The sequence below is a fragment of the Zeus faber genome (assembly GCF_960531495.2).
Source record: "Zeus faber genome assembly, chromosome: 7".
NCBI classification, from domain to species: Eukaryota; Metazoa; Chordata; class Actinopteri; order Zeiformes; family Zeidae; genus Zeus; species Zeus faber.
In genome coordinates this window covers 11,717,130-11,739,328 of record NC_137203.1, presented here as the reverse complement: position 1 = coordinate 11,739,328, position 22,199 = coordinate 11,717,130, and the positions used below count along the sequence as shown (strand labels likewise).

General features: G+C 45.7%; 1 protein-coding gene across 2 annotated transcripts in view; it reads right to left on the bottom strand.

The window, feature by feature from the left end:
• The window catches only part of efna5b (ephrin-A5b), a 107,513-nt gene extending 104,484 nt beyond the window's left edge, over positions 1–3,029 (bottom strand). For both annotated transcript variants that reach the window (XM_080003637.1, XM_080003638.1), the window contains exon 1: positions 2,681–3,029. In XM_080003637.1, coding sequence (XP_079859763.1) covers positions 2,681–2,805 — 125 coding nt within the window. In that variant the 5' untranslated portion in view covers positions 2,806–3,029. The remainder of the gene's footprint in view (positions 1–2,680) is intronic.
• Between the last annotated feature and the right edge of the window lie 19,170 nt (positions 3,030–22,199).

Below are 22,199 nucleotides of genomic sequence, written 5' to 3'. Positions count from 1 at the left end.
CGCTCGCTCGCTCGCTCTCTCTCTCGGCAGCAGTGTTACCTGTCTTTGCCCAGCAGTGCTAAACAAACTCTGCACAGAGCGGCGTGAACGCTGCTTATAGCTACGAAAAACCAGTTTCCTTTCCCCGAGCAAGGCAGGGCTCCAGGACCGAGACGATATCTGTCCCTATCTATTTCCATCTATTTCTGTCTATTTCTTTTTCTCACAGATTTCTACCAGGAGGAACCAAAGAGAGGTTTCCCGCCCCTCTCTCGCCCCTTCGTGATTTCACGATTCCGACGCGTCGAACGCGTCTGAGCCGCGGGATTAACAGCAACGTTTGCCTCAACGTAAACCTCCCTACACCTTTCCCCGGCTCCGTCTGAACCCCCTCCAAGCCGTTTTGCTCCAACTAAGAAAACTTGTCAGAACATCTGGAAGGAATCAAGTTAACTCGGCCCGCCAGTCAAATCAAAACCCTTTTTTCTTTTTTTTTTTCTGCCGAAGAAAGAAAAAAGAGGAAAAAGTGCAGACTAATGAAAGTGTGTCCATCGACGGAACATCAAGATTAGGCTCTAGCTGGAATCAGTGTGTGTTTGCCTCCACTGAACGGAGCGGCGTATAATAAATAAACAGCCGGGGTGGAGACCCAGACCACAACAGTCACGCTCCCTAGGTCTATCAGCCCTGAGGATCTACGCCACCAGACTTTCGGGGGGAAAGAGAGAGAGAGTGTGTGTGTGTGTGTGTGTGTGTGTGTGTGTGTGTGTGTGTGTGTGTGTGTGTGTGTGTATGTGCGTGCGTGTGTGTGTGTGTGTGTGCGTGTGTGTGTGTGAGATCGGACCTAATGATCTTGTTTTCCCCCCCAAATTTCACAAAGTTGGATATGAACACTAATGACTTTGCGTGCACTTGGAAGGTATAAGTGGACGTTTTGGGGTTTTTTTATTCCACAACTACGGTTTTATTTCCTGTGAACTCACTTTTTGGAGCCGATAAGCGTAATCGGTCTGGGGCCAACGACCTCTAAATGGGACTTTTATTTTGGAGGAATGACTGTGAGGTGGACATGCACTGTGTACAGGCTGGAAGACTGTTTGAGAGGAGATTTGAGAAAGATGACGTTAAACTTTTGCCATATGTGCTTATTATGGCCTTTCTGGGATAAACTACATACATATGAACAGTAGTGTTTGTAAATATTGTATTAATGCCATAGATATTAATTAATAGATTAATCGATTTTTTTTTTACAATAATAATTTAATAATGATGAATTAGGTCCGGTTGTGTCTCTAATTACTATTAAATGGGGCAATACATTATTTAAAAATAAAATGTCAAAGTGTAATTTAAGAAATGATTTGTCAGTAAAACGTGTCAGTAGTCTTAAAAACAAATAAAAAATAAAAATTTCAAATTTAGAAATTGTGCACCAATTGGGTTTTAATGGTTTAAAATGATCCCTAAAAATATATCTCCATTTGAAAATAAAGGTTTCTTGCAAACAGCTCCGCTATGGAACTTAACTTTTCAAAACTGCTGAACGGGCAATTTGGTGATTTCTCCAGTGTGCAGTTCGAGTTAAGTTGTAAACTCGTAAAAAGGAGATAGAGTGCAGGATTACTTCTTTATATTTTCATATTAAGTCCGAAATGTGTTTTCCTATAAAGGTGTGACAAAGTTTGGGTCAACTCGTAGTTAAATAGCTTTTAAAGAAAATCGATCTCACGGTTTGATATAGCTCAAACAAAATGATATTTTAACGCAGCTTAGTTCAAATAAAACAGGAAAATCGGACATTGGATGCTTGGGAATTGTGACAAAAAGTTAATATTTGGTGTTTTTTTGAAAACCTATCGTAAGTGTAATTAAAATGTGAATAGATAAAATAAAAAAGGAAGTGCCACGGCCACCCTCAGTGCACTAACTTACATTTGAGAAATATTTCAAAGTTTTATTCAAATACTTTAAAAAGTAGTTAATTCAATTTCGGTTTAAGCAAGAAATCCTCCCGGCGCTGTACAAAAATATATTATACATTTGACTGCCCCATTTAACCAAAAAATACCTGTTCTCTAAATCATGAATGGCAAGCATAGTGCCTGCAGGAGTAAATCCATTTCCAATGCGGCCAAGACTAAACGCAGAACTAAATGTTATTCGGCATTATGTATAATAAGTGGAATAAGATGGGATTTGGTGAATGGGTCACATACAGAACTGAAAGACAATAAATTAGTTGTTGATAAAAGTTTTTTTGTTTTTTTTTAAGTTTGGGATCACGCTCTGCGACAAGGCCCGGGGCAGGAAGGTTCGGCGCATTGTTCAACTGGAGAGAAGCCGGCGCGGATGGAGGATGTTCCCGTTTTACGCCTTGTTCTGCGGCTCCGAACGTGCGTGACGATGGATGACAGCGTTCCATCCTTCAACCTCCTCGATTCTTGGAAAAACCTGCGACCGCGAGATAAAGACGCAGTGCGATGCGACGGGGACGCACTTTCCAATGAGAATCCACGTTAGTTGGGGACGGTGGCGCACCGATTAGGACATGGAACAACCCTCCGCTCACCACCACGAATCCAAATATCACACAAAACCCAACGTCTTCTTCATAGAATAAAACACCCGATGCATCCGGAGCCTGGAGGAAAAGCCCGCGTCGCGGAGTTCGCGGAGCGGCGGAGAGAGGCGCGCTTACCTCGGGTTGGTCCGGTTCCAGAAGACGGCGTAGCGGTCGGCCACCACCTTGGAGCTGGGCTCCTGGCTGAACACGCACATCCACAGCACCAGGCACACGAACAGGACCATCTCCACCTGCAGCATCTTCGCTACAGCCAGAAACTTGTCCACGTATTCCTCTCGAAATGCGGGGAGCGCGGGGTCGGCGCTGCGTCAGTCAGTCAGTCCGGGACACTTGAGCTGCGAGCGACGATGTGTCCGGATCACATGTGGACCAAGTTTCTGTCAATGTAGAATATAAAAAACACACACGCACACACACGCACGCACACACACAGAGGCCGTGCGCCGGTGGTCAATTCGGTTCGGCTGAGTTGAGCGGGACACCGTGGTGGAGGATCCCCTCTAAGCGCGTCACCGTGTTTTGGATACGTCGCCTGTCTCTTGGCTTTTCGGGGGCTCCAGGTCCAGGATCCCAGTAGGTGAATAATAATGAGGTGCGTGTTGTCAAGCTCTCACAGCTCCGTGATGCACTGATTTTATATATATATATATATATATATGTATATATATATATATATATATATATATATAATTTTTTTTTTAAGAATCCACCACAAGATTAGACCACACCGAAGACGCGATCAACACAAAACACACGAAGAACAGCGACGCGTAAAAGCGTCAAAGAGCTGCTCCCCCCACGGACTGCCAAAGGATCAATCAATGGGAGCCTTCTTCCCGGACCGATTGCAGACTTTATAATGTTAATAATAATAATAATAATAATAACGATAATACTAGACGCTGCTCAGTCCAAATGTCAGCAGCAGCCCAGCGGGGACCAGTCCGAGACGCGTAGTGGGAGACAGAAATAAAGGAAGAAAAAAAGAAAAAAGACCTCAACGTGTCCGGTGACGCGCTGCGGTGCGCGTCAGATGTCCGCAACAGCGCAACTTTTTTTTTTTTTTTGTTTTTTGTTTTTTTTTTAAGGCCGCGCAGCCACGGTCCGTGGGGTGGTGGTAGGTGGTGTGGTAGCCAGGGCTGCGTGGAAACCGTGTCTTTCCCCCCCTCCGGTGTCCCTCCGTGTCACACGCACTGACCGCCTTCCTCAGCCCCCCCCCCCCCTCTCTCCCCCCTCCCCACCCAAATATAATAAAAAAAAAGAAAGAAAAAAGGAAAAAGCCCCGCTGTCCTGGTCGTTCCTGCTGCTGGTGGTGCTGCTGGTGCTGCCGCTGCTGCTGGTGGTGCTGCTGGTGGTGATGGTGGCGGCGGCGGAGCGGAGTGGTTGAAGGGTGTCACGCCGGAGCTGCGGAAAGACGGTCCTCGCTGAGACGCTTTTGCAGGATGTGGGACTCAAATGCCGGCATTCCTGGGTGCGCTGCTCCTCATATACAGGCTACAAGCCAGTGCGCGGGGAGAGAGAGAGCGAGCAAAAGAGAGAGAGAGAGAGAGAGAGAAGGGGGGGGGGGAAGAAAAACAAAAACAAACACTCTCCATGTGCGTGCGTGCGCTCCCGTCTCCCCTCCCGTGATGCTTGGGAATCGGCGGCGCAGGAAGGTGAGACCGAAGGCGGACGGACGCCGACTGGCGGAGCGCGGTCCGCCACAGCGGAGCGCGGGACGCTCCCATTGGTCCGGGCTGGGTGGAGGGGGGGTGGGGGGCGACGGGGCGGGGTCAGCGGACAAAAAACACGCCCACCGGGCGACTCCGGACACGCCCGCCCGCCGCCCTCCCCTCCCCGAGCCGAGTTGATTCAATTACGGCGTGAGATGCGGCTGGAAGGACGCGGGGCGCGGAGACGCGCTGCTGTCCGATCACCCCGATAAAACGGAGGCGCGGTTAATTGCACTGGGAGCGGACGCACAGCGGGCCGCGGCCAATGTTTATTTCCTCGCGATCATTTCCTTATATTATTATACATCAGATCCTCTCCCTCTCTGCTGTGATGTTTCCCAAGCCCAAGCGGAACGCAAAAAGTTATTGATATGAGTGCAATGGGTCAAATGCAGACAGAAATGTGTACACGTGCCACTTTAAAAATATGAATCAGAATCGGTAAAAATAAAATTATAAAATATATAAAACAATAATAATAATATATTTAAAGACAGTAACATGCGTACAAACATATTAATACGCTGTGCGCCATCCATGAGCGTCTATCTTATAACCATTTTTCCACAGATAAGTGAAGATAATAGAAAATATACCTCCCTCCCTCTCTCTCTCTAAAAAGGGACATAATGCAATTAATAACATTTACAGGGTGAGCACTGGCATTTTTTTCCGGAAAATATCCAACTTATGATCTCGGTTTCATATTATTATTATTATTATTATTATTATTATTATTATTATTATTATTATTTTCAAGAATCTTTCTACCAGTAGTTTATATTTATTTTCTTCAGCAGTGGGTGCTATTTAGTGTGCAGCGCAGACAGGCAGACCCCGGTAGCGTGGTTCTGCCGCGGCCTGCAGTGCGGGTGCGGGCAGCGTGTCGGGGCTCCAGCGCCCAGACGCCGCGCAGTGGAGAGCCGGCAGGGCGGCCGGTCGACCAGAGCTACCCCACCTCCAAGCTCCAGGAGGAAGCCAAATGAATGCGTTTCAAAATAATGATAGAAGACACGTCTCTGATGTCTCTAATTATCGTCATCATTACAGAAATATCTTTTTATTTGGCTTGATTTGTATTGTTTCCATGAGATGTTGCACCAGTGGGAGGGCCTAAGGTGAGCAGAGCATCATGTGTTCTTTCAGGAAAAAGTGAATCTGGCGTTTCTTTATATTCAGAAAATTGGGAAAATATATATTATATTGGGAAAATCTAAGTTTAAAAATTGGGAATTCCACTCCGGGATTTTAAGTGAACCATTTATATTTTCCAATAAGCATCAACCCAGTGGTAAGCTGGCATCCGACCAATTTGCAAATGCATATTAGTCTTGAATACCTCAGTTCATTTTTGATTTCTAATGGGCGTTACCAACAGGCGCAGACCAAACTGTCTCTGGATGCTATTGGCTAGAACTACAACCAATCAGAGCATTGGATAGACACACAACCAATCAGAGCATTGGATAGACCCACAACTATCCAGGGCATTGGATAGACCTACAACCAATCAGAGCATTGGATAGACCTACAACTAACCAGGGCATTGGATAGACCTACAACCAATCAGAACACTGGATAGACACACAACTAATCAGAGCATTGGATAGACCTACAACCAATCAGAGCACTGGATAGGCACACAACTAATCAGAGCAACCAAATTACAGGTTTAAGTTAAGTTTAAGAGATTATTTGTCATGTGTGAGGTAGTGATGAGCGAGTGAGTTGGTAAAATTTAACTTTTACCAGATCCTGTGGAAAGTACGACAAACACATCCTTCTTATCAACAAAAGCTTTTTAGGGAAAATATATAATCCAGTTCTTTAATGCTGTGACGATAGCGGGTCCACATCAGCGGCAGCCATCTTGGTAAGGTGCTTCAACCGCCCAACATTTTCTGCAGAGCAAATGAAACATGAGCTGCAGGTTCGTCTGGTTCCCAGTCTGACCCATTGGTCCATAATGATACAAATCAGTGGGATCAGTGCACGGCTGGAGCATGAGCACGGCAGGAGTTTTACTTTCTGAGCCTGGAATTTCCTCACATCTGTCTATATTTTATATATTATATAGATATATTCTGTATATTTGCTGCCCGTGGTCTGCATCTGGCTTAACACAGCATGTCACAGTAATCCCTACCCTCAATAACCACGTGAATTTCTAACATCATGCAGACACACACACACACGCACGCACGCACGCACGCACGCGCACACACACACACACACACACACTACGCAACTTGCCCAAGCACACATCCCAAATTCCACAAATTGTATGCATTCCTATATCGGCACATGCACATATAAAGTGATGGAGGAAGTCAGTTCGCAGGTCACAGTGCATGCGGTTGTTTTCACTTCCATTTTACAGCTGCAGCTGCATTTCACTCCTGCTGCGTTCCGCCACACACATGAAGCCACAAGCGCATGTGTGCACACACACGCATAAATCAAAAAAACTATGTGTACGCTGTACATCGCAAGTGCAGCTGAGATGACTACCCCAACACCAAACACCCCCGCCGCTGTCATTCTCCGGCAACAACCGTGTTAAGTTGGCGTCACATAGAGCAGCGTTGATTTACTCCCGTCAAAACATTTCCATTTGTTTACGCTCGCTGCAAAGAAGCTGCAGCTCCAACAAGTCAAATCAAACACACTCCCATGCCTGAATTAACCCTTCACACGTCTGTATCACTCCTCACACCCCTGTATCACTCCTGACACCCCTGTATCACTCCTCACACCCCTGTATCACTCCTCACACGCCTGTATCACTGCTCACACGCCTGTATCACTCCTGACACCCCTGTATCACTCCTCACACCCCTGTATCACTCCTGACACCCCTGTATCACTCCTCACACCCCTGTATCACTCCTCACACGCCTGTATCACTCCTCACACGCCTGTCTCACTCCTCACACGACTGTATCACTAGTCCCACATCTGTATCACTCCTCACACACCTGTATCACTCCTCACACGCCTGTATCACTAGTCACACATCTGTACCACTCCTTACACGCCTGTATCACTCCTCACACGCATGTATCACTCCTCACGCGTCTGTATCACTCCTCACACATCTGTATCACTCCTCACACACCTGTATCACTAGTCACACATCTGTACCACTCCTTACACGCCTGTATCACTCCTCACACGCATGTATCACTCCTCACACGCATGTATCACTCCTCACGCGTCTGTATCACTCCTCACGTGTCTGTATCACTCCTCACACCCCTGTATCACTCCTCACACGCCTGTATCACTCCTCACACGCCTGTCTCACTCCTCACACGACTGTATCACTAGTCCCACATCTGTATCACTCCTCACATGCCTGTATCACTCCTCACACACCTGTATCACTCCTCACACGCCTGTATCACTAGTCACACATCTGTACCACTCCTTACACGCCTGTATCACTCCTCACACGCATGTATCACTCCTCACGCGTCTGTATCACTCCTCACACATCTGTATCACTCCTCACACACCTGTATCACTCCTCACACGCCTGTATCACTAGTCACACATCTGTACCACTCCTTACACGCCTGTATCACTCCTCACACGCATGTATCACTCCTCACGCGTCTGTATCACTCCTCACTTGTCTGTATCACTCCTCACACGCCTGTATCACTCCTCACACGTCTGTATCACTCCTCACACGTCTGTATCACTCCTCATACGCCTGTCTCACTCCTCACACGACTGTATCACTAGTCCCACATCTGTATCACTCCTCACATGCCTGTATCACTCCTCACACACCTGTATCACTCCTCACACCCCTGTATCACTCCTCACACGCTTGTATCACTCCTCACACGCCTGTCTCACTCCTCACACGACTGTATCACTAGTCCCACATCTGTATCACTCCTCACATGCCTGTATCACTCCTCACACACCTGTATCACTCCTCACACGCCTGTATCACTAGTCACACATCTGTACCACTCCTTACACGCCTGTATCACTCCTCACACGCATGTATCACTCCTCACGCGTCTGTATCACTCCTCACACATCTGTATCACTCCTCACACACCTGTATCACTCCTCACACGCCTGTATCACTAGTCACACATCTGTACCACTCCTTACACGCCTGTATCACTCCTCACACGCATGTATCACTCCTCACGCGTCTGTATCACTCCTAACGTGTCTGTATCACTCCTCACACGCCTGTATCACTCCTCACACGTCTGTATCACTCCTCACACGTCTGTATCACTCCTCATACGCCTGTATCACTCCTCACACCCCTGTACCATTCCTCACACCCCTGTTTCACTCCTCACATCCCTGTATCACTGTATCCCTGTATCACTCCCCACACCCCTGTATCACTCCTTGCACGCCTTCCTTCCCTAGAAATGTCTGTACAGTACATGCTCAATACTTGGCCAAAACAGATTTTAACAAACAACAGAACCTGATGTCCACTTTGTTTATTCTTCCCTTTGTTTGTTTGTTTGTTCATTTGTTTGTCCCTTCCATCCTTCCTTGCTCCTATCCTTGCATCCTTCTTTCCTTCCTTCGTTCCTTCCTTCCTTTCTTCCTGCCTTTCTTAACTTGTGGGTTGTTTGTTTGTTTGTTCGTTCCTTCCTCCAACCTCCCAACCAACCTTCTAACAACCAACTAACTAACCATCCAACCATCCAACCAACCATCCAGCCAACAACCATACAACTAACCAACCAACCAACCAGTCAACCAACCAACCATTCAACCATTCAACTAACCAACCAACCAACCAACCAACCAACCAACCATTCAACCATACAACTAACCAACCAACCAACCAACCAACCAACCAACCAACCAGTCAACCAACCAACCATTCAACCATTCAACCAACCAACCAACCAACCAACCAACCAACCAACCATTCAACCATTCAACTAACCAACCAACCAACCAGTCAACCAACCAACCATTCAACCATTCAACTAACCAACCAACCAGTCAACCAACAAACCATTCAACCATTCAACTAACCACCAACCAACCAGTCAACCAACCAACCATTCAACCATTCAACTAACCACCAACCAACCAGTCAACCAACCAACCATTCAACCATTCAACTAACCAACCAACCAACCAACCAACCAACCATTCAACCATACAACTAACCAACCAACCAACCAACCAACCAGTCAACCAACCAACCATTCAACCATTCAACTAACCAACCAACCAACCAGTCAACCAACCAACCATTCAACCATTCAACTAACCACCAACCAACCAGTCAACCAACCAACCATTCAACCATTCAACTAACCAACCAACCAACCAGTCAACCAACCAACCATTCAACCATTCAACTAACCAACCAACCAACCAGTCAACCAACCAACCATCCATCCATCCATCCAACCAACAACCATCCATCTAATCACCCATCCAACATCCCACCCACCATCCACCTAACCATCCAACCAACCAACCATCCATCCCTCCACCCAACCAACCAACCAACCAACCAACTATCCATCCATCAATCCAACCAACCATTCAACAACACATCCAACCATCCAACCATTCAACAACACATCCAACCATCCAACCAATCGACCAACCAACCGAATATCTTCCAAGCATAAAACACACTCTTTGTATTGTGCCGTGTTAACGTGTGTACACCCCAACACTGAGTCAGGGTCATTGCAGGGTGAGGTGCTAAGGCTGACTGGTTGGTTGACTGCTTGACTGACTGGTTGACTGGCCGGTTGCCCGGTTGACTGTCCAGTCCGTACACACTTACTTCAATGCATTCTGTTACCGTTCCTCATCCCGCGGTTCAATTAGAGGCGCTATCACAACAGTGACTCATTAAAAATATGTAGTTCAGCGTGTCCGCCATCCACATGGCACGTCAGGGATTTAAACGCAGGTAATTAGACACATGAAAAGAACGGAAAATAAAGGAAAAGAAAGGAAAGGGAAGGAAAGGCTCCTTCTTACAAACATCTGGCGGTGACAATGTGAGAATAAGCATTTGCATTTTCAGATTTCTATGGGAGAAGCCAAACATGCATTAGTTCTGACAAAGGATTAATTAAGAATGTAGTGATTATCCTTTTCTTTCAATGGCACTTTTCATTGTAAAGAGGAGGAATTGCATTATTTAATTACATGCTGACCAGACACCATGGTAAAGGTATAAAACCAAAGCTGATTAACGCCATCGTACATAAAAAGACATTACTTCAAAAAGCATAACTTTCAAAAATTTCACACTTTCACACAACAAAATACAGATACAGCATTGTGTATAAAATATGTATTTGTTTTCCGTGAGAGAACGCCAGTTTTGAGGAGACACAGTGTGTGCGTGTGTGTGTGTGTGTGTGTGTGTGCGTGTGTGTGTGTGTGTGTGCGTGTGTGTAATAATCAATTCAGGCGGCGTAGCTCCCAGCAGCATTAGCATCCAGCACACTACCTGAATATGATGCTCTCTCATTATCCATGGCAGTGGGGTTGTGGACAGTTAGCGTCACCAGGAGCGTGCACGGTGAATACCTGTGTGACGGGCACGGTTTTGGGAATTATAACCCACTCACAAAAGCAGAAAATTTGAATGAATTTGTAGGGCAAAAATATATACGTTTTTCTTTTTTTTTTGTGCTATTAAGTAGTATTTTTCAGAGTGAGTAATACTATAATCTCGTCATCATGTATTCATGATGTGATGTCATGCATCAACCAGGCGGTGAGGAGGACTCTGATTGGACGATGCTTCAACAACCACTGGATCATCATTGGTTCTGCCCAAAATCGAAACAACAAAGAATAAGTAACTCGACGATGGTACATGAGAAATGTACTGAAGTACAGTACTCTGTTACTTTTCACCCACGGCAGAATTTGGACTGAAAGTGGAATTGGCGGCGTCCTTAATTTTCGTCCGTGGAAATAGATTCACACCAGTTTATATTTGTGAAGGTTTGTGTTTAGACTTTTTTAACCAACAGGTTTGGTTTTTTATTCTTTTTTATTCTGACAATGTTTGTGTCTGAGTTGATCCGGAAAGAATCAAAGCTCTTCCTCCCAGAGGCAACACTGTGGAAACTCACATTAAACCCTCTGGGTGGATTGAGGAGAAACGCATCCATCGGCCAGTGAAACAGATTTTTTGTTTTCTTTATAAAAGAATGATGAAAATAAACTAATAAATAATAACATCAACAACAATAACAATAATAATAATATAATAACAATAATAGTAATAATAATAATTATAATAATAATAACAACACAAATAATAATAATAACAACAACAATAATATGAATTATTATTATTATTATTATTATTATTATTATTATTAATAATAATAATAATAATAATAATAATAATAATAATAATAATATAAAGGTTTTCCTTGAAGTCAGCCAATGCTGGTGTGGAACCACATCTTTTCCTCCTCTTCTCTCTTTACAGTAACTTCATCCACATTTAGAAACACGCACCAACACCAAAAATTGGCAAAAGACATCAACCACATCGCCCCTTCCATCACCAAACCCTCAGCCCCTCCATCACTACACCATCACTCTACCATCGCAGCCTCCATCACAACACCATCCACCTATCACCCCCTCCATCGCTACATCATCGCCCCCTCCATCACTTCACCATCGCCCCCTCCATAACTACACCATCGCCCCCTCCATAACTACACCATCACTACAGCAACTTCCCCTCCACCACTACACCATCGCCCCCACCATCACTACACCATTTCGACCCTCCATCACTACATCATCACTACGCCATTGCCCCCTTTATCACTACACCGTCACTATACCTTCTCCTCCACCACGACACCCTCTTCCCCCGACCACTACACCACTGCTACACTATTGCCCCCTTAATCACCACACCATCGCCCCCTCAATCACCACACCATTGCCCCCTCCATCGCCCCCTCAATCACCACACCATTGCCCCCTCCATCGCCCCCTCCATCACTACACTAACACTACACCATCTCCCCCTCCACTATTGCACCGTCGCTCCCTCATCACTCGACCATCACTACACCAACGCCCCTCCATCAATACACCCTCACTACAGCATCATTACACCATCTCCCCCTCCGCCGCATCACCATCGCCCCTTCATCACTACACCATCGCCCCCTCCATCACTACATTATCACCCCCTCCGTCACAACAATGTTTATTTACCTCGTAACAAAGTAATTTGTTCCTCCACGTCTTGATCCATTTTCCTGTGGGAAGTTTTATCAGATTCATGATCGACATTCACAACAGCTGCATGCAGTGTGTGTGCTTTCATTGTGTGTGTGTGTGTGTGTGTGTGTGTGTGCGCACGCGCACGGGTGTGTATTCACTTGTGTGAAATTTAAATCCTCGTTCTGTATCAGTTGAGACTGTGTAATGAGTTACTTTTTCATTTGTTTAATGATAATAATAATAATAATAATAATAATAATAATAATAAAAAACCCCTTCCATTCATTATCATTACGTGCATTACTTCAACGTGACAAATCTGAACATGTACGGTTAATGATCAAAAATACATTGAGCGCGTGGAAAAGAAAAAATGTAATCCGCAGACCTCATTCGGAGACGTCCAACTTATCCTCATTATGGGGACCTGTGGAGGCGGCGAAATGACGAATCCCAGCGTGGCATAATAAAGGTGACACCGTTAAAAAAAAAAAAAAAAAAAAAAAAAAAAAAAAGCTCCCTTGGCCGGGCTCCATCTCATCATTATGAGAGCATTATGAATGGCTGTAATAAAAGTGAGTTAAGATGGGACGCCGCTGATATAGATATTATGAGAACATTGTCCCCTCTCCTAATGCGAACGGCGCTTTTGGGGGCGAACTCGCTGCAATAAGGCCTCAATTTGGAGAGGCTATCCTCCACTCTCATTAATACTTACATACAATTATGACCCCAAAAAAAAAAAAAAAGAGAGAAAAGGCTGGAGAGAGAGAGCGAGAGAGAGTGAGACAGAGAGAGCGAGAGCGAAGGGGTAAGTACTGAGTCTTCTTTTGTACCGGCGCTGCTCTTTCATTATAGCGATGAATGTACGAAGCGCTTTGATACCCCGGGCCGCGGTGCGGGCTCCGAGGGGCCGTTCGTCTCTTTCAAGTCCGGCGTCCCTCCACGACTCCCGGGCAGAAAAGAGGGACGGATCGAAGGAGGCCGGCACAAAGGGAACGGGTGGCACTTGTGTAATTGGGGAACAGGAGTGGGAAGCGGCGCGTCTGAGGAAGCGGCATCGCGGCTCCTCCCGTCCCGACCCCGCCAAAGAACATTACTCTCTCATTCGTAAACCGGTTGATTCCCCCCTTTTTAAACGGAACTCCCTTTCCTCTCTCTCTCTCTCTCTCTCTCTCTCTCTTTCTTTGTGAGTCTTTCTCTCCCTCTCCGTCTCTCTGGTGAGCGCCGTTCTAAGGAGCAAGCCGCCGTTGAGGAGGAGCCGGGGCTCCACATCATTGATGAGGGCACAATAGCATTAGTGTACGACCAGCCTGCTAATTCTCGACGCCATTATGGCAACTTTTCTAATCAGGGCCGTTTGCGGCGCTTCGCATAAAGGGATGGAGCCGCGATCCGAGCTTACAAGGGGGCTTTACGAGTCGGATCAAATTAAAATCATTTTCTCCCAACAGGAGCACCTGATAATGAGAAGGGAGAGCGGCACCGGGCGCAGACCATGTCACTGACAGTCACTGACAGGGTATTGACACGGAGGACGGCTCCGGCAGTGATTTGCCATGCGCGCCGCGTGGCTCGAGCACGCCGCCAGCTTGAGATCATCCGCTGTCAGACACACACCACGTCTCTTCCCAGTAATTACATTACAAACATCAAACTCCAGGAGAAAAAAAAAAAAAAAAAAGACAGAGCGTCATTTCATTTAAGTGTATATGTTTGCGGAGCTCGGCCCCGACGCGTCAGTCAGGCATTCCTGCCGGTCTGTCCGGATCCAAAGGGTTTCATTTCTCCTCCGGTAATCCCCGGCTCTCCAGATATCACTCAGTGGCTCTGATGGACCGCTTCCTCCTCCTGTTCCCCCGATCGGGCTTTTCTAATGGGAGGTTTTGAGCGACGCATTCCAGCCTGAGATACGCCGGGCGTTCGATTTAGTGACAGTTCCCCCCCCCCCCCCCCCCCGCATAATGTGCGTTGAAACACACGCCAGAAAGCAGACGTAAACACATACCAGCACCGGAGGAACGACTTGGTAATGAGAGGATGTCAAAGAAATTCCCCCCTCGCACGCGCACGGACCCAAATCGCCGTTCGCGCCGGCTTTCTAAACACATCAAATACGCCGTCATGTTTCCATAAACCCGGTGACCCGGCACTGAGAGGGAAGCGGCCATCACCCGGGCCGTGACGTCACACCTTTTCTCCCCCGATTCTTTCGAAATTACGACGTGATCCATCACGCGGTCACATGATCGGCGTCCCATGCGGCGATGCCGGGCAAGAGGGACGCGGGGTCACTCCTGATTTCCCAACAGTGGTATCAATCACGGCGGCTTGTGGAGAAACTAAAAGCCGTGAGGGCTGTGAGGGTAGAGCCGCAGCGCCAAATAAACAGATAGTAAACTATCGTGTCTGTCATTTGGAGATTTAATCACAGGGTCTTATTTTATTTTTTTCCTCCTTTTGACACTGTAATCACAATGATTTGTACCAATACTCTCAGCTTGTTGGGGTGTTTTTGAGTTTCACGATGATATAAAAAAAAAAAAAAAAAAAAGTGAGTGCGAGTGCAGTGACTAATAGAGGAAATTATTTTTATTAAGGCTTTTGGACAGTGCTTGGGAACAAAATGTGGTTTTGAAAATGTGATTTGAATTTATGGAGCCCACGTCATCACCATCGGTCATCAGACGTCTTCGCGTCCACTTATTTACTCGCACCTCCTGGACAGCGGGCCGGCGGGGAGAGGCCTGCGGTTTGAGTGATGCCAACTCGTCGCCGCCACTCAGGATATTGGGGCAATTGCCTTCGAGCAGCACCTCCGAGGTTCACACGGGTCGCGGAACCCCCGATTCATCTTAAAGGCCAACCTCGCGGCTTTTCTTCCCCTTCAATTTTTAATCAAATGGACAATGAGTGTGTGGTTTGCATGGTTAGTCATTGAACACCGCGCAGCCGTCATGTTTTACAGCACCATGGCAACGCAGATTCTCCCTCGCCACTGCTGCCTGGCTGGCGAGCATCAACAATGGGGAGCCGACGTGAACATGGCAAAAGCACCGCCTTACAAAGTAAAGCTTTGAGGGCTGGGAGGATTTGTTTTTCTCCTCCATCCTCACCTGGAAATGATGATAGATGGCTGACTCACTCCATAGACCTGTTGTCAGAATGCTGTTGCTGCTACTCAACGGAGTCATGAGGGTGTGAAGAAATGCTTCACGGTGAGTGGGTGCATGCCAGCTTGGATAATCACATGTCAGTTTTTGCCAACTTTTAACAGGAGCTCGGAAAGGAGGAAAGTGCTGAAATCAGTTATTTATCAAACAAGTATGCATGGCTGAGAAAATATTCACTTCAAAAATGCTAAATTTTATTTTTTTTTTTACTGGAAGTTGCCTTCCATAGGTGTGCTCCAGTAGGATAGTTGTTTTTCAGCCAAGGCTTCGCTCTTGAGAAACGTCCCACTCCGCGGCAGCTTCTCACCGCGCCGGCCAATGGGGCAAAGTCTGAGGCTGATCCGCAAAATCAGCTCTTCTGGCTAGGTCCGCACGAATGTAAGAGACTAGAAACAGGAATTTGAGTTGCTTCCAACTGGAAACCTACTGGAATAATCACAGTACAACTCTTTTGGTTGTGCCGTAAGAATTAGTTGGACTGTATTTCAGCACAGTGAGAAGCTGTAGCAGAGCGGTAAGTCAATAGCAGAGCGTTCAGTGAGGTCGTTGCTATGAACATTTCTAAATGATGGAAACCAACATTTTAATAAGAACTGTGTTGAAAAACAGCAAAGCTATCCTCCTTTAAGGACCCAGCCCCACGCAGACCAAACGAACAAGTTGTACTTTGTCAGCGGACAAGGAACCTGTAATAACTATCATAAATATAGCTGCAGGCAGAAATACATGGGGTCCAGTGTATTCGTGTTAGGTTCAATTTTCCGAGTTTCCATAATGCCCTGATCAGCCTTTAAGTGTCTTTACATTTAATAATTTTGAAATAAAGTGCGTATAAATAAAGACGTGTTAACTTTCAACTAAATATCACATTTTTTGTATTCCTCATGCTCATGTGTTTGACCGATCACGTGGACTTACTTCTGGACCAATTCCCTGCACTTAGGTCACTGAATGTTCCTCTTGTGACGTTTAGTTGAAATGTCCCTCAAGAACGGTGTTTGAACAATCACCATCTTTCCTGGATCATGCAGTGCGGACACAAAAGAAAGGGACGGTTCCTACTAAGGATCTTAGAACTTCCTGTGGTGCAAAACCACCTTCTGCGACCGAGAGCTTTGTAAAACGCAGCACGAGTGAGAGTTTCCTCAGATGATGATGTCACAAAGCGCCATGCTCCTGAAATTAATCAAATCGTGTCAACGTTCTTGAACTTCCTCTAAAATGACGACAGTTTTTCACTCATTCCTGCTCCAAACGTGGACAGGTATCGATCAATCTTTATGGTCTAACGAGACCTCAACCATGTCTGTGTGTCCTGCGGTTGTCGTGTTTCATCACTGCTTATAGAAAGATAGATAGATAGATAGATAGGCAGATAGATAGATAGATAGATAGATAGATAGATAAATAGAAGACTTTTCACCAAACACTCCCATTGATGCCGTTGCTTAAGGGGCTTCGGTGCCAATCAGCAAGTTTCAACCAAAATCATTTGCATCATAAACAGAGGCACTTGGTGTGCCTTGAATTAATTTCTCATTTGTTTCAAAAAGAGCTGAAATACTTTGAAACTCTGCTTCGTGTTCTAATTACAGGGCTTGTGGACCGTGGCGGAACCTCTTAAACACATAATACCTTTTGTGCTTCTAAATGTATTTTGCTTCAATAACTCTGTCTAGTCCTTTTGGTAAAAGGCTTTACCAGCAAAACAAAGACACAACAAAAAAAAACAAAAAGGCAGAGGCCCGGGAGGCAGCTCATGCTAATCCTCCCTTCTCCCCGGGGACAAGGCAGTCGGCTGCTTTCTGCTTTTACTTTTTTACCTTTTCCACCGCAGGCTGATTAAACGCTGGATGGATGGAGGGATGGAAGGAAGGATGGATCGGCGGTTTGAGCGGCGGGAGAGCGATTGTCGCGCACCAACCCGGGCTCACGCTTTTTGGTGCTCAAAGTCACAAAAATGTATCAATTGAATTGTGCCCCAGGGTGCGATTGTCCGACTTTTTTCGTGACACACAAAATTTAATTTGAACCAATTAATTTGAATGGGGAGATTTTATGTGACTTGAGAAAGGGGGGTGAGGAAGGAGGGCACAACCACGCAGATAGGTACACTGACAAAAACTAACCTGATGAAAGAACGCCATACCAGTTGGGGTGGCGGGTAAGGATGTGTTAAAATTTTAAATGCATGGATTAAATTTCGTTCTGACTATCATGAAATAAAAGCGGGATACTGGTTTAGCTTTTCCTCTACTGAATGGTCTATTAAATTCAAGGTTGGGCGAGAATAGGGATATAGGGTCATGCCCTCAGTATGAATTTCATTTATAGATACAATTTAACTGGATACAAATATCAGCGTTTGGGTGCCTGCGTACCCATCAGCCAGTGCGGTAAACATTTCCATGGTAACAGCGAGCTCCACCAATCATAAATGTCGCTGTTACACTTAGAATTTTGGGTATTGTAGTCTCAGTGCCATCGGTTGATGGGTACATTTAGTACACAGAGACGCAAACGCTGATATTATATAAGGCAAATTGTATCTATGAATGAAATTCATACTGAAGGTATGACCCTATATCCCTATTCCTGCCCAACCGATTCAACTAAAATTTTAATACATCCATGCCATACTTTCTTTGGGTTAGCTTTAGTTTCAGTGTACGTATCTGCGCCCCCCAAAAAGCCAAAGAAGACCTCCCCATTCAAATGAACTGATTTAAATTTCGTCCTGTGTGGCAGCAAAAAAGATTGTGAGACAAGATTCTATCGATTCGTTTTCGTGACTATTGGCATGAAAAAGCGTGAGACTGGGTTGTCTGCACAGTAATGACGGTTCCGCTGACATTATCACCATCGTGCACCGACCTCCCACTGAGGGCATCGGGTGGAGGTGGCCTTTGAAGTACAGAACGGATGAAAAGGCAGGCTTTTTAAATGATGTTCTACCACTAAATTGGTCATTATTTTGAGAATTCTACTGCTCTACTTCACAAAAGAGGCCGGAGGCAGACTTGGGGGCGTGGTTCCGGCGGGGGCCGGGAGGCGAGGGGAAGTCGCTTCAGTATCAGCTGTGTCTAGTGGAGCTGACCGGCCAATCACGGCGGCTGGGAAGTTTTCTTGTGTGTGGTTGTCTTTCAGTCAGGAGATCCACAGCAGGGATGGTGACGGTGTTTCTGTGTCTCACCTCCGCATTGGAGCGCTTTCTGTTGCCGATAAAACCCTGTGTGCTTTCAAACCTCCAGCCGAACCTGCGTCCCTCCGTCCTTCCGCCTGAACCGGGGGTCAAAAGCCTGCTACAAGGCGGTTGTCAATATCTCAGGTTGATTGAATTTCTCATTCCTTTTGTTGTACTTCGTAGACTCAGCGCTGCAAAACAGCTTTTTTTCTTTCGTATGAATTTGAAGCAGTTAAAGGTGAGGGTTATCAGTCCTGCATCAACACAGAGACACGTGATCAATCGCTGTTACTGTATTGCTGTGTGGTTCTGTTGTATACTGTACTGTATATCTCCATACACACTTTATTCACATGTACTTTACTGCACATATCTGTACATAAAAATAGCCTATCCCATATACATAACTCTATTCACTTCTATTTTGTACACCCACTCTGTACGACCTTTTTGACTCTCTGGGTGCGTTGCAAAGACATTTCACTGCGTATATGTATGGACGTATGTATGTGACAAATAATCTTGAACATTAAAGGGGAGATGCCGATGCAAGGATTTTAAGAACTCAACAACTGATCACCAAGAGATAAAATCATTGTTTATTCCTGTATTATTTCATGTATTGGAAAATGGTCAAAATCTCTTCACGGTGTTGAAAATCGCCCATTTCTGTCAAGGAGACATAAAAGTCCCAAAGAAGAGAAATCATCTTGAATTTGGATTGGCTATGGGTTGGGCCCCTGAAAAATCTTCCTTTAAACGTTTAAATGTATTTTTCAGAAAGGAACCCACAGAAGTGGTCAGTCATGTCTTTCTTGTTCAGGGATTGAAGTAATTCAAGAAAATAGAGAGACACATCCAAGGCTGGGTATTGAACCTATCACATCATCAAAATCGGAATCACAGAAAAAAGCCCAAACCGCTTGTTGTGAAAGCATCCGTTGGTGTAATACATCATGTTTGCCTCAGGGACCAAATAGAATATTGAATCGCGCAAAATACATATTTGACGGGATCAAAAGCTGCGTACCTCCCGTTTCCCTGGCATGTGTCAGGTCTAAACTAAGATCCTGTCAATCACCCTGACGCCCTTTAGAAAACGGGATTGTGGGCGGAGCCTGCGAAGATAAAGCAGGGAGTCCCAATCCGCTCACTGTCTGCCACCCAGAAAGTACCTTCGCATCAACAAGTCTCTCTCTCTGTCTCTCTGTCTCTCTCTCTCTCTCTCTATCCTCCTCCCACCCCCCCCTCCCTCCCTCCCTCCCTCCCTCCCTCACTCGCTCGCCCAGGGCGGGACGAGGGACCACCTGCCACTGGAGAGGCGAGAACACAGGCAGCGATGACAGCTCTCCAATGGATCTGCACACCAGCCCCGCCGGCCTCCAGGCGCCGCCGAGAAGGAGGAAGGAACAGAGGGCTTGAGCGTTCGGATCCTTGGAATCCAACAATGGAATGTACTGTATACCTGCAACACATTGTTATTTATTTGTAATTTGTTGTATATACGTTATGTTATTTATCAAATGTATGTTATTTATGGTATGGTATTTGAACTTAATTCATCCTGTGCATAGAATTGTTTTTGTGTAAACTGTATATTTTGGTATATTTGCCTATTTTTGTTTTTTATTTGGCTACTTTTGCATACATTTTTTCAGACATTGCCTGTTTTATGCAGATGATATACAGTCAGTACATAACGTGTGTTGTCACCTACATGCCGTGCCGATGTAACTAGGTGATCCTTTGGTTTCAGTTATGTTCCGTGGTATCTAATACAGAGCTCTAAGGAGGAAAATAACCGCCACCCCCCAATACAAGCCGTTCCGTCTGACTCACCCTCACCTCTGTTCTCTCCCGTTCTCTCGTTCCCTTTCTCCCTCTTCCACAGAGACTGAAAACAGTCCTGAAAACCTGAGAGACGTTTACCACCTGTTTCCTGGCTGACTCCACAGCAGCCATTTCAGAAAGGCTCCTCTGTGTCTGAGAAACAACGGCACGTCAGATGTTGAGTTACGTTTCTTTCTTTTTTTTTTTTTTTGCGGCGTCAAATTAAGTTTGAGCCCTGACCCCTTCCTGATGAGGGCTCACATTTCTAGCTTGTAAATATTGGCTCTTTATGGCTTTTTTATGTGTTGATTTGAAAAAACTTTCATAGACCTCCTGAAATCATCTCCACATATGATTGTCAAAGTCACTAAATTATGCCATAATTCCATGTTAAAGCAGCGGCGCTTTTTCAAATCAGTGTACACATTGACTTGCTTTAATCACCATAAAATAATATAAAAATATATATAAAAATGTTAGCTATCATCAGGAAAATGGCTTGGAGTAATATAATAAAAATAATAATAATAATAAATATAGCTGCAGGCAGCAATACACAGGATCCAGTTTAGTCATGTTAGGTACGTATTACAGATTTAAGTTTAAGAGATGATTTGTCACATACATACACATACGGTCGTACATATATGCAGTGAAATGTCATGACACCCGACGATTACGCGCAAGCTCTATAAGCTCAAAATATACTCAAATGTGCGTCATCGACACGCGGTGTTCGCGCAGGCGGCCGTAAGGGGCGGTGCCACAATCGCGATTCTGGGTTCTATAAGAAGAAAGAAAGAAAGAAGAAACAGTCTTTAATCGTCACACGACACTCCACAACACATGCTTGCACACACACACACATGCACATGATTGATGGTGGCCGGTGAAATGGCTCCTCTGCTTTTGACCCATCCTGGCTTGTCCTTCCTCCGGGGCCACAGCCAGGAGCAGTGGGCAGCATACGTGGACGCGCCCGGGGACCAGGTGATAAGTGTCCATCGCTGGTCAGACGATGATGGGTGCATGTTTTTGGTGGGGGTCCTTACTGACGTGAGGTGGAGGAAACCCCATGTGAACACGGGGAGAACATGCAAACTCCACACAGAAAGGCTCCTGTTTTTGGAAGATAACCCGCCGGAGCACGGTGCCAACAGCGCCCCAGGCGGGAATCGAACCCAGGACCTTCTTGCTGTGAGGCAGCAGTGCAATGCACTGCGCCACCGTGCCACCAATAATCATATAATAGGATGAATTGTCTGTGTTAAATATACATCTAAATCCTTACCTTACCTTACCCCATGAAGTCCAAGTGGTGCTAGTCGCTGGAGGGGACTTCTGACAGCAAGGGCGTAACATTGAGAGAGTGACAGAGAACGTGACCCCATCACACACGGTGGCTCGTTCTGTTACATAAGGAAATTGAGTAAAATAAAATAACGGACAATAAAATAAAAACAGACTGTTTTGGTGCATCGGTCACAGGCGGG